General features: G+C 39.6%; 1 protein-coding gene across 1 annotated transcript in view; it reads left to right on the forward strand.

Annotated features, from left to right (window-relative positions):
* Window positions 1-12,905, forward strand: part of gabra3 (gamma-aminobutyric acid type A receptor subunit alpha3) — a 467,920-nt gene that overhangs the window by 266,737 nt on the left and 188,278 nt on the right. Inside the window, 1 exon segment of the mRNA XM_084136680.1 lies at window positions 9,854-9,997. Within this exon segment, the coding sequence (XP_083992806.1) occupies window positions 9,854-9,997 (144 nt within the window).

Below are 12,905 nucleotides of genomic sequence, written 5' to 3' on the forward strand. Positions count from 1 at the left end.
CATATTCAAGTCGATTTTTACTCATCTCAGTAGGCTATAGCAAAGCAGTTTATTCTTTCACACACAGACGCGCGATTCATATTTAGGCTAAACAGTCTTTACAAATATGTCCCCTTCATTCATCTCATAGAAAGGCGAGTCATATTATAGAAATGCGATTCATCTTTTTGCGGTTTACATAGGCCTACACTAACGTTATTCCATAACGTTATTCCACACGTGAGAAAAGAAAACAGCCTACCTCACTCCTCAGCGGAATCTGCTCCTCATTTCAGGAGATATTGCTCCTCATCAGCACTGTTCTGAGGAATCTTTTCTCCATAAGGTAGGCTATAATGTCTCACTTGCGAGGAGTCGCGACGCGCTTTGTTTACAGCTGATGTGGGCGTTTCACAGCTCTGAAATAGTTCTCAGAATTTGCGTTTGAATAGCACGCGCTCTCCGGGGAGTGGTCACATTACTGTGAATGAGCTCGTAATGAGCTCGACAGGAGTCGCTCTCTTTTTACACAGATTACAGAAGCTGTGAATATTTGTTTTTTATATAAATGACTTCATTTAAAAGATGCGATCTCAAGCTTTATGCCCGTGGGTCTGTTTGCCTGTTTGACTGAATTTTCGCGGAGTTATAGATCATTTTTGAACGCGTTTCAAATGGGAGTTTACTGACAGAGAGAAGGCAGAAATCGCATCATGTTAATTTTTCTTTATTTGTCAAAAAGCAAAACACTTTATTTTTATTGTGAGTATACAGAAAAAAAATAGAAACTGAACAGGATCGATTGATGTATTACACGAAAATGAAAGATCAAAATTAACAGAGCATTTAGTGTTTATTTTCATTGCTAAAAAAAAAAAACGAGCAAAACGCGCGGGCGCGTTTGTGGTCCCCAGAGGGTTAAAGGTGAAGTATGTAAGACTTTTTTATGTTAAAATACATTCTCTTAACCCAGTTTATTGTTCATTGATTTACAACTATTAGTATGCAATTCATGGGTCTATCTTCCGCAAAAGTGTAAAAATTGAGCCTCCTGGGAACCATTAAAACATTGAAAATGGTCTGCTCAGATCTGTCAGTCTCTTTCCAGCGCAACCTAGCGAGAGTTTGGGGCATGGCTACTGTAGCAGACTGAGCCAGAGGTGTTCAGCTGATGTGGGACCATGGATGACACATTACATCTTCGGTTACAAAAGTGCAAGCCAAAATTCACTGCATTTACACCCTCAGAGATTAAACAGGTCATGAACATGTCAAAGTGAATGGGCCATTGCGATGATACGTGCTACAATGGACGCATCAATAACATACAGCATCATCATGCACCCATTCAGAAAGACAAATATACCCATTTATAATGTTTACTTTGATGTGTCCATTGTAGACAACCTCAAACAGTTGTTGTGCGTCATGTTAAAAGTGTGCCCAGTGCAGATACGTTGGATAAACTGTTTTAAGCAAAAAAGTGTCAGCCTACTCTATCGCTTATATAGCATAGCAACACAGCTAAAAGTATTCCTAATATGTTGAACATTTTATTGAAAGTAGTCTACTTTTACCTGTTGAGACATGCCTTCAAAAGCACCTGTAAGTGCTGTGTTTGTCATGTTTGATTTGGGGGAGGTGCAACACGCGAAAGGGACATTTTCAAGGTTGTTTGATAATAGGCTTTATTTTTGTAATCCCACTAGGTGCCATTGGTGTCACAGAAACTACATACTTCACCTTTAAAGTCCCCATGAAATCAAAATTTAAGTTTTGTGGCTTTTAGTATGAATATGTTAGTGTTACTGTTATCTATAAGGCTAGTGTGCTCCAAAACAATGACAAAATTTGCATTTAGAAAAATATAAGCATTCAAAACTTACAGTCTCTCACTTCCACCAATATGGATCAATGATTTTGATGACATCACTCTGCACTTCAGCATCTCATCAGATCTTCTGTCCAATCAATCAAATGCTCTCTAGAATCTACAGAGTCCTGCCCCCAAATAAATGCTGAACTCAAGTCAAGTTACCTTCATTTATATCAAGCATAGTGTTAGTTCTGGCAGGTCACGTTAGTCAAGCTTGCATCAGCTGACTCTCAGCTGATCCACGTCAACCTATAGCAATATGACGCCTATCACTGTATACAATCACTGTATACATATATAAGCTCCTTCAGTATTATCAGCAGCTATCGCGTTTCTCAGGAGCTAATTACCCTCCTCCATCCCCAGCTCCTCCTCTCGTCAGTCAGTATTTAGCATTCTGATTCCCCTCGAATCAGAATAAATTCTCGAATTATGTTGTATTTCAAAATCTCGAATGAATGATATCTGCATACATTCATGTTGGTTCTGTTCTGTTTACCCTAAGGGGGGTTATTGCTGGGTTATCCATGGAGACTTCCTTGAGACTTCCTGCTCAGCTACTGTTCGAAAACTCTTGCTTACTGCTTTGCGCTTAGCTCTATCTCTTTTATATTTTTGTATTTTATCTCCTTTTATCACCTAATTTTAACTTCTTGCTTACTGCTCCGCGCTTTGCTCTATCACTTTTATATTTTTATCTTTTATCTTCTTTTATCACCTAATTTTAACTTCAGCAAATCAGCTCAGTGCTCAAACGACAAAGCTTGGATTACTACAAAAAAGCTGAATTCTTTTTTCCGACCAGCTTCCCACTGAAAGCCATCAGCTTACATTCCGGGAAAGCAAAACACAACTGCCTACATTCAAGAAGATAAGAGAGAAAATGCCTCTTCTGGTTCAAGAATCTACTTGCTGCACAAACTGCCACAGACTTTCACAAAGGATTGCAGTTCTTGAAACAAAGTTACTTGTGGGACCACCAAACCAGACGGAACACACAACAGAGCTTTGTCATGGATGCCTTCAGCATACAGCCGGCCGGTGAGTCCCATGAATCTAGTGCTCCTCGACAGGCCATGCTGAGTGTAGAGAAACAAGCCGTAACTGATCGACATACAAATCGATGGCACAAACAGGGAGCGAGACCCAAAGGCACTCGAGACATCAGATTGTCACGAGCATCACTTATTGCCGCAGTAGCATCCTCTACCCCAGATATGGCTCTGACAAAGATTGCAAACACTAGTTTCCTACCACTGCCTATACATCTTAAGAACAGATTTGAAGTATTAATGAATGTAGGAAATGGGGGAAAATGATATTCATAAAGAGCAGTCAGAGCTCCTTAAGAAGGATTTCAATTAACTTTTTGAAACACTTAAAAAACTGAAAGTTCAGACATTCATCAGTGGACCACTCCCAGCAAGAGGAACAAACAGGTTTTCACAGTTGCTTGGGCTTAATACATGGCTGCAAAAAACCTGCAATGTAAAAGGAGTGAACTTCATTGACAACTTCAATCTTTTCTGGAGTCAGAGACAACTGTTTCAACAGGATGGCCACCACCCAAACAAACTTGGTTCAAGAGTGCTAAATGACAATATCTACTTCTTCCTCCATCATCCTTCTGCAGTGTGTGCCAATCCACTCAATCTGAATGGCACACACACACACCTGGACACAGTATGAATGACCACAGGACTTCACTTTAGCACCTGAATGGACATGCGGTTGACATAATACACAAGGACAATGATAACACCACTCAGCCACAACAACCTCTGCTCACGGACACAATCTCAGCTGAGCCCTGCCCACAGAGCTCACCACAGACAGACATATTAGAACTGCTCCAAGATTCAGCACCCAAGGACGACTTCCTGGAAAACAGCCAGGAAAACCAGGACAACATATCACAGCCTCTGGAAACACCAGAGCAACAGCACCTCTTACCAGACACATTATCCCTCTCTCCAGCATCTCCACTTCTGTGCTTCTCACAGAAAATGGAAGAACTGGTGTATGCTGGAACCAAACTATCCCACTCTTTTGCTGCGAGAATCAACTAAAAAAACGTTTTTTTTTTTTTTTTATCAACCAAAAAACGTCAGGCCTCACAAACACCAAAGCCTGCCGGCCCAGCTCGCGCTCCCTCTCCTCCTGTGAGAGCTCTTTGGCCTCTGCCACAACGCTGGGGCCCACACCCTCCTTCATCTGCTTGAGGTGAACCAAAAACAACTGATACCAGCTCTCAGTGATATGTGTCGGGTCCCCGCTATGATAACAGTAACTTTCTCAAATGTTTACAGAACAAGCGGGAACCCAGTGTGCCTGTATCTTTCTCTATTGATGTTCTATTACATGATAGAAAGTCTAAGGCCTTCAAAAGCTGTACAGCAAACTCAACTAATCTAGTGCCTATTACACGTCAAACTAAGATTGTGGGGACAAAAAGTAAGACTGTTAAGTTAGCACTTTTAAACATCCACTCACTTAAAAATAAATCACTTCTAGTCAACGACTTAACCACAAACAACCTGGATTTTATGTTTCTAAATGAAACATGGCTAGAAGACAGCTGTTAGTGCAACAGTCCTCAATGAAACAGCCCCTCCTAACTTTTATAAATGTGTATAGAATAGAATAGAATTCAACTTTATTGTCATTGCACATTTCATAAGTACAAAGCAACGAAATGCAGTTTGCATCCATCCAGAAGTGCTTTAGCAAGAATATAGATATATTACAAAAAATAGATATATTATAGATATGTTACAAATGTACACGGTATGAAGGTATGTTATGAATATACTATAACTATAAATTTACAGGCTATAATTGTAGTGAATGTACAAGCTATGTACAGGCTATGAACAAGTTATACGTATGGTTGTAAATATGAAGGGCTATAACAGACTATAAATGTACAATATGCAAATATTAATAAACAGCTGTAGAACTATAATTATTGTATTGTATTGTACAGTATGATTATCTATACAGTATTTACAATAGTGCAGTTAAGATCAGTGGTATATGTATGGATAAATTATACAGTAATGATATAAATTGCAAGTGGCTGTAAGTGGCGGTTCAGTACATGGTATTTTTGTGTGTATGAGGATACTATCGGCCGTTTGTTTGTTTTTTGTCCATTGTGTGTATGTTCAGTTATGAGTGGTTGTGAGTGGTTGTGAGTACATGTATGTTCAGTTTTAATGTGGTGAGATGTCAGGAGGCAGAATTCAGGAGTGGGGGTGGGGGTGTATCTGCTCTTTATAAAGATGTCTATCAATGTAAGCAAATATCCTTTGGGAATTACCCATCTTTCGAATATCTGGATATTGTGCTAAAAGGTGCTCCACTTTACTTATCATTATTTGCAGGCCTCCAAAATACTCTCCAGCCTTTGCTGATGACTTTACTGAACTGTTATCAACAATTACCTCAGAGCTTGACTGTTTTGCCATTGCTGGAGATTTTAACATCCACATAGATCAGGGATGGTCAACTTCGGTTCTTGAGGGCCACTGTCCTACAGAGTTTAGCTTCAACCCTAATCAAACACACCTGAACAAGCTAATCGAGATCCTCAGGATTACTAGAAAGTTGCAGGCAGGTGATTTTTTCAGGGTTGGAGCTAAACTCTGTGGCACAGTGGCCCTCCAGGACCGAAGTTGCTCATTCCTGACATAGATAATGCAGAAACCAATATGGCAAAAGAAATCAAAACTGTTTTAAAAACTTTTGATCTGACTCAGCATGTACATGGACCCACACACAATCGTGGACACACTCTAGATTTACTTATCAGTAAGGGTCTAAACATTTCATTGATATATTGATCTCTCTTGCCATTGAAGCTAGATCTGTGTCTGTCAAGAAGAGATGCTTAAATGAGAACACTAGTGTACTATTTATGAAGGCTATATCTTTAACACCAAGCATATCTGTTGACTCTGTTGATTTTCTCCTTGATTCTGTAAACTCAAAAGTTAAAAGTGTAATTGATGATATTGCTCCTGTGAAAGTCAGGAAGAAGAGTGGCAGACTAAAAGCACCTTGGATAAACTCAACAGCAGTGCAAAATATGAAAAGACAATGCAGAAAAGCAGAGCGCATCTGGCGGAAGACAAAACTTGTAGTCCATTATAACATCTACAAAGACAGCATCCATGCTTTCAATATGGAACTAGGCAAAGCTAGACAGACTTTCTTCTATAATATTATAAACACCAACTTAAACAACACATGCACTTCTTTTTGCTACTGTAGAGAGACTGACAAACTCCCCAAGCCAGATTCCCAATGAATTGCTCTCAGACAGCAAATGCAGTGAGTTTGCTTCCTTCTTCTCTGAGAAAATCAATAATATCAGAAAGGTGATCAGCACATCCTTGAGTTGCGCTGGGGTCAGACAGATCAGACCACAACCTGAGAAAGTAGTAACTATGTCTGATTTCGAAGAAATTTATGGCAAAATTTTGGAAGAAACCGTACAGCACCTTAAAACATCAGCCTGCGCCCTTGACACACTTCCCACATCTTTTTTCAAAAGTGTGTTAAACTGTTTAGAAGCAGATCTCCTAGAAGTGGTAAACTCCTCACTTCTCTTTGGGAGTTTTCCAAACTCCCTGAAAACTGCAGTTGTCAAGCCCCTCCTGAAAAAGAGCAATCTGGATAAAACCATATTAAGCAACTATAGACCAATCTCAAATCTTCCTTTCATAGGCAAGATCATTGAAAAAGTTTTCTTCAATCAGCTGAACAAATTCTTAAGCTCGAATGGATACTTTGACAATTTTCAATCTGGTTTCTGACCGCACAGCACAGAGACAGCGCTCATAAAGATAATAAACGATATTCGCTTAAATACTGATACAGGCAAATTATCAGTGCTGGCACTACTCGACCTCAGTTCTGCATTTGACACTGTCGATCACAACATACTTCTTGACAGGCTGGAAAACTGGGTCGGACTTTCTGGGATAGTCCTAAAATGGTTCAGGTCATACTTAGAGGGGAGAGGTTATTATGTGAGTACAGGAGACCATAAGTCTGAGTGGACATCCATGACATGCGGAGTCCCTCAAGGCTCAATTCTTGTGCCACTCCTGTTCAACCTGTATATGCTCCCACTGAGCCAAATAATGAATAAGAACCAAATTGCTTACCACAGCTATACAGTCGATACACAGCTCTACTTAGCCCTATCGCCTAATGATTACAACCCCATTGACTCCCTGTGCCAATGCATTGATGAAGTCAACAGTTGGATGTGCCAAAACTTTCTTCAGTTAAACAAAGACAAAACTGAAGTCATTGCATTTGGAAACAAAGATGAAGTTCTCAGGGTGAATGCATACCTTGATGCTAGGGGTCTAACAACTAAAAATCAAGTCAGGAATCTCGGTGTGATTCTGGAGTCAGACCTTAGTTTCAGTAGTCATGTAAAAACAATAACTAAATCAGCATACTATCATCTCAAAAATATTTAAAAAAATTAGATGCTTTGTTTCTAGACAAGACTTAGAGAAACTTGTTCATGCTTTCATCACCAGCAGGGTGGATTATTGTAATGGACTCCTCACTGGCCTTCCCAAAAAGACCATAAGACAGTTGCAGCTCATACAGAACGCTGCTGCCAGGATTCTGAGCAGAACCAGACATGAACATATCACACAAATCCTCAGGTCTTTACACTGGCTCCCAGTTACATTTAGAATTGATTTTAAAATATTATTACTGGTATATAAATCACTAAATGGCCTAGGACCTAAATACATTGCAGATATGCTCACTGAATATAAACCCAACAGATCACTCAGATCATTAGGATCACATCAACTAAAATTACCAAGGGATCACTCTAAGCATGGCGAGTCTGCTTTTAGCTACTATGCCAGCCGTAGCTGGAACCAGCTTCCAGAAGAGATCAGATGTGCTCCTACAGTAGTCACATTCAAATCCAGACTCAAAGCACATCTGTTTAGCTGTGCATTTAAATGATTGAGCACTGTGCCACTGTGCGTCCGACTGATTACACTGTATTTTATGTCTGCATTCTCATTTTGATTCTAAACTACTCTATTCTTCCTTTTGATTCTAAACTGAACTCAAATGGCACTGATTGGTAACCGGTGTTTTGCACTAATTCTGTGGAGTTTGAGAGGGATTGACTCATGACGGTCAAAGGAACACTGTGGTGACTAGTACAGATTACTAGTCTAGTACGGATTATCAAGAGAACACTGTGGTGACTAGTACAGATTACTGGTCTGGACTGGTACAGATTACTAATCTGGTGGGCTCAGATAATCCATGGTACTGTAGTAGTGGGGGAAACCCCGATGGTCCTGATGACCAAATTTGTGAGCAAGTGCTCTAGTGCCTCTCTAGAGACGTCTATAGAGTTATATATGCCAACTGAAAATCCACAGAAGAATACTGACTGTCATGGGGAAATCTCAGAGTCAAAATAAGATACACCAGTGTTTTGCCAGATGAGAAGTTTATTATATGTATCATCTTTTTACTATTTTAATTCATTTTACTCTGATTAATTTTAAAACTGTATCATTTATCTCTTTTAATTCCTTTTATAACTGTTTTAATTACCCCTGCTTTTATTTTGTGTCTATTTTCTATGGAAAGCTCTATGAATTGCTATAGTGTGATTATTATAATTCCTTTCTATGTAAAGCTTTTGAATAACTGTTTGAATTTTCCTTGCTTTTATTTTGTGATTATTTTATTCCACTCTATGTAAAGCACTTTGAATTGCCATAGTGTATGAAATATGCTATATAAATAAACTTGCCTTGCCTTGCCTATCCATGCTAGGCTGCATGGATGCGCAGGGAGTTCTCCCCAGAACGGAACCATACCGCCAATCCAAACTATATGCTAATTGTCAATCGTATTTGACGATAGTGGTCCTGACAGAAATAGCGCTTTTAACAATATAGATTGGTTTAAAGCAGCTTTATAGTGATAATAGGAAATTATAGTAACAGAGATTGTTTTCGCTTTGCAGCAGCTCTAGAATAAAGTCATTGTCAAGCTAAAGTTAATCAAGTTGATTCACTTTTTGCAAGATTCACTTCCATTGCAAAGATCATTAGTTATTAACTTAGGGGCCGCTAACACGACACCGTTCTCAACTCAACGCACTCCGGCCTGCTCATCCGCACAAAACAGTGCCTGGTGGCTCGAGAACGCAAACCCTGAAATAGATTCCAAGATGCAAGCCTTGAAAAATTTTGAAAAAAAGGTTATCTCTGCGCAAACCTTAAAAACGCAAACCCGCAAAAACGCAGACGGCTTGCACATGCGCATTACGTGTTTAGTCTATAGGTATGCACGTTTGAATATATATGTACGTAGGCGTGTAGTCCTTCTTTACAAACCAACCCTCAGCAAACTACTTGTCTGGCCTTAAAAATGTATAATAAAGAATTGTTTATTGCTTCCGCGTAACCACGTGAACCGGAATTATCCCGACAACATTTTATCTGTACAGAGGTAAAGGGAAGGGAAGGAAGCCTTCACAGGAAGCTGCAGCTAAAATAAAAAGAGGGGGGAGAATCATGCCAGGGTACAGTACAAGATAACTGTGCCTAGTGTGAGTACACCATAAGGCCAACATATTCATACTAAAAGCCAAAAAACTTCCATTTTGACTTTAAAGCAGGGGTGCCCAAGTATCAAACACAGCTGAACCAGCTAATTAAGATCTTCAGGAAAACTTGATAATTACAGACAGGTGTGTTAAAATAGTTTGGAGCTGAACTCTAAATATACTCTCCAGGAACAGGACTGACTGTGTTCTAAGAGTAATTGAAGCAACACTAAAATGCTAAATTTAAAGCACTTTAAAAAGAAAGACAAAAAATGATTAAGGCTGCATTAAGAATACCAGAACAGCATTGCAATTGTTTGCAAGTTAAATGTTTGGTCAGAATAATCTAGTAGCCTACTGTGGTTTGTCTCTCTAAGATGCCTACACCAACAACGAGGTTGTCTACATCTGGACAGCGGATGATGAGAAATCTGTTTCTGTGGCTCCTGATGGCTCTAGACTCAACCAGTATGACCTGTTGGGCCATGTCATTGGCAAAGAGACGATCAGCTCCAGTACAGGTAATTACTGTTCTCTTTTGTGCCAGTCAGATATAATTTTTTTTTTTTTTTTTTTTTTTTTTATGGTTTAGAAAAAATATCCAATTGTGAACTCAAAACTTGGTAGAGATTGAGTGAAATGATCAACATCCTGACACACAAGTCAAACGTGTGTGTGTGTGTGTGTGTGTATTTATACAACACTTAGCCAAGAGGCCTTCTATTTCACCAGATCAGCAAACCTTATCATCATTTGTATGTATCACTCCACTTGTTTCTACAGATTTTAGACTAGCAGCATTTCGTCCAGTGAACGATAATGATGGAGGAGAAAACCCACAATAATTTTCAAAATACTACTGTTGCTGTGTCACGGAACGGTTGTTGTGTCACGGTTTTAAATCAAATCTGCTGTTTACTTATAAAATGATGTGGACTAAAATACACATAAAAAAGTCACTTTATTAAAATACAAAAAAGGTATGAATACATACAAACAATACCTAATGCCACAGAGTCTCACTAAACAATACCAAATAACATTCACTAAAGACACAAAGAAGAAGATGGCCAGCAGAGACACTTTGGATTTCCACCCCACACTCAATATCCAACACGCAAAGTGACACAAAGTATTAAACACACTACGTGCAAATACGCAAGTCAAATTATAACCACGGCCAACCCCTCCCGTTTAACGATCCAATGAAACAAAGGGAAGAAAATACACAAACAACTACTGACATACAAATGTACGTACAAAATAAGATTCTACACTTGTAATAAAAAAGGTACACATTCATAAACCAAAATAACAAATAAATTTACTCAGGAACAGAATTAACTCAATTTAGAGAAAACTCTTAACGGCAAGTTATGCCAACAAAAGCAGTTCAGTTGAGACCCAGGCAAAGCAGCAGAATGTAGCCTTTATTATACAACACACTTAAAACATGTCAGTCTCTCGTTAACAAAGATCACTTAAAATTCCTGGCAGCTATTACAAGAGCCAGTGCACACCAGAGAGAAAACCAGAGGATGCATCAAACTCTCCTGTCCGCCACAAATATAACAATGTTAACATCTCAATCAAGTTCAAAGTTTGAGATTCAAACCCAACGCTACTACACCTACCGTTACTCACAACGTGAAGTTTACAATTGGCAGGACCCATAGTGATGCATACCCGGCCAACAAACCACTCACATTTTAATACTCCCCAAACTGGGCATTGATAGGCTCACAGAGTTGGCATGACACCAACCAATAACAGCAAGGGTTATATATCATCCTGCTACATTCAGCATCCGCATGAAGAAAAGACATTGTCAAGCTGCTCTCACTTGCTGTGTCTTTATGGTGGGACCAGGAGAGATCATCAGAGTTGTGGACACCAAGTAACTTGTAGCTTTTGACCTTTTGAACCTCCACTCAGTTGATGTGTAATCCACAATCATCTCCTTTGTTTTGCTGACATTCAGGGAAAGGTTATTGCCACTACTCCATGCTGTGAGTCAATTGGAGATGAGGCCTAAGCTGGTTACAATCGTAACTTGCAGATAATATTTGATCTGTCTTTTGCCATACAGTCATATGTTAACAGGGAGTACAGAAGGGGGCTAAGAACGCATTCCTGTGGAGCACCAATACTGAGTGTGGAGGACATGCAGTTGCACTTGTGAGAAAGTCCAGAATCCAGTTACACAGTTTGCTGTTTAGGATTTGGGGATGATGATGTTGAATGCATAGCTAAAGTCAAACAGAATTATCAGAGGGCAGCTGTCATAGTCAGTAGTAATTTTCACCACTGGAGGTGTGTCGTCAGCCTCAAACTGAGCATAGAAGTTGTTAGGCTCATCTGGTAAGGAGGTTGAAGTACCTAATATATAATCTAACTCTCTCTTCCTGTAGGCTCTTTTAGCAGCCCTAATAGCTTTTTGAAGGCCATACCTGGACTGTTTTCTTGGCTAGGAAGTCACGAGAGTTAAAAGCAATGGCCAGGGCTTCTGGATGGGAAAAGCCCATACATAGACAGTTGTGAGAACATCCTCTGTGCGTTTGTTAATATAACTGATAACAGAGTCCGTATATTCATCAATGTCATTGCCTGCTGAATTCTGAAACATTTCTCAGTCTATGGATTCAAAGTAATCCTGGAGTCTGGAGATGACACTCCATTTGTGGATTGGTCTGACAGCTGCTTTTTCTAGTTTGAGGCATTGTCTGTATGCAGGTAACAGCAGTATGCTAATGTAGTCACCTTCACCAAAGGCAGGCCAGGGGGAGGGATTTGAAACTGTCTTTCAGTTTCAAAGTGTCTTTCTGAAAATGTTGAAGGGAATCGACTGGCAAGCTCTGCATCACAAACCGGAAAAACTTTAGCACCGGCCAGGTCATTTCCCAAGATTAGACTTATAGGCAGTCTTGAGCGTACCCCCACTTTTACAGGACCTGAAACCAGATCAGAGGTCAAAAACACAGTATGAAGAGGAACTTTAACACAGTTCAATTCGATTCCATGAACCAACACATCAGTTCCAGTGTACGTCACATCTGAGAATGGTAATGCACTTCCCAGTATAAACAATTGAGCTGACCCCGTATCCCTCAAAATCAAGATTGAATTCATAGTACCATCAAGAAAAACTGACACACTACCCTTAAATACAAATGGAGTAAATGCAGAACTGTCTGAAAAATTCTCAACACCAGACATTTGCTCAAGAACAATATTAGCTACACAGGTTTGAAGGCAGCATTCTTTTTCTTCCAAGCTTTACAATCAACAATAAGATGATTTGGGTCTAAGCAATAAAAACAAACTCTTATTCTCAACACTCTTGCTCTCTTCCTTACCCTGCACTGCATAGCGCATCATAGGTTTCATTGAGCGAGTGTACATCAAAGGTTTCTCCACACTTGAAGACAT

Source organism: Abramis brama (assembly GCF_963993115.1).
Source record: "Abramis brama genome assembly, chromosome: 15".
NCBI lineage: Eukaryota > Metazoa > Chordata > Actinopteri > Cypriniformes > Leuciscidae > Abramis > Abramis brama.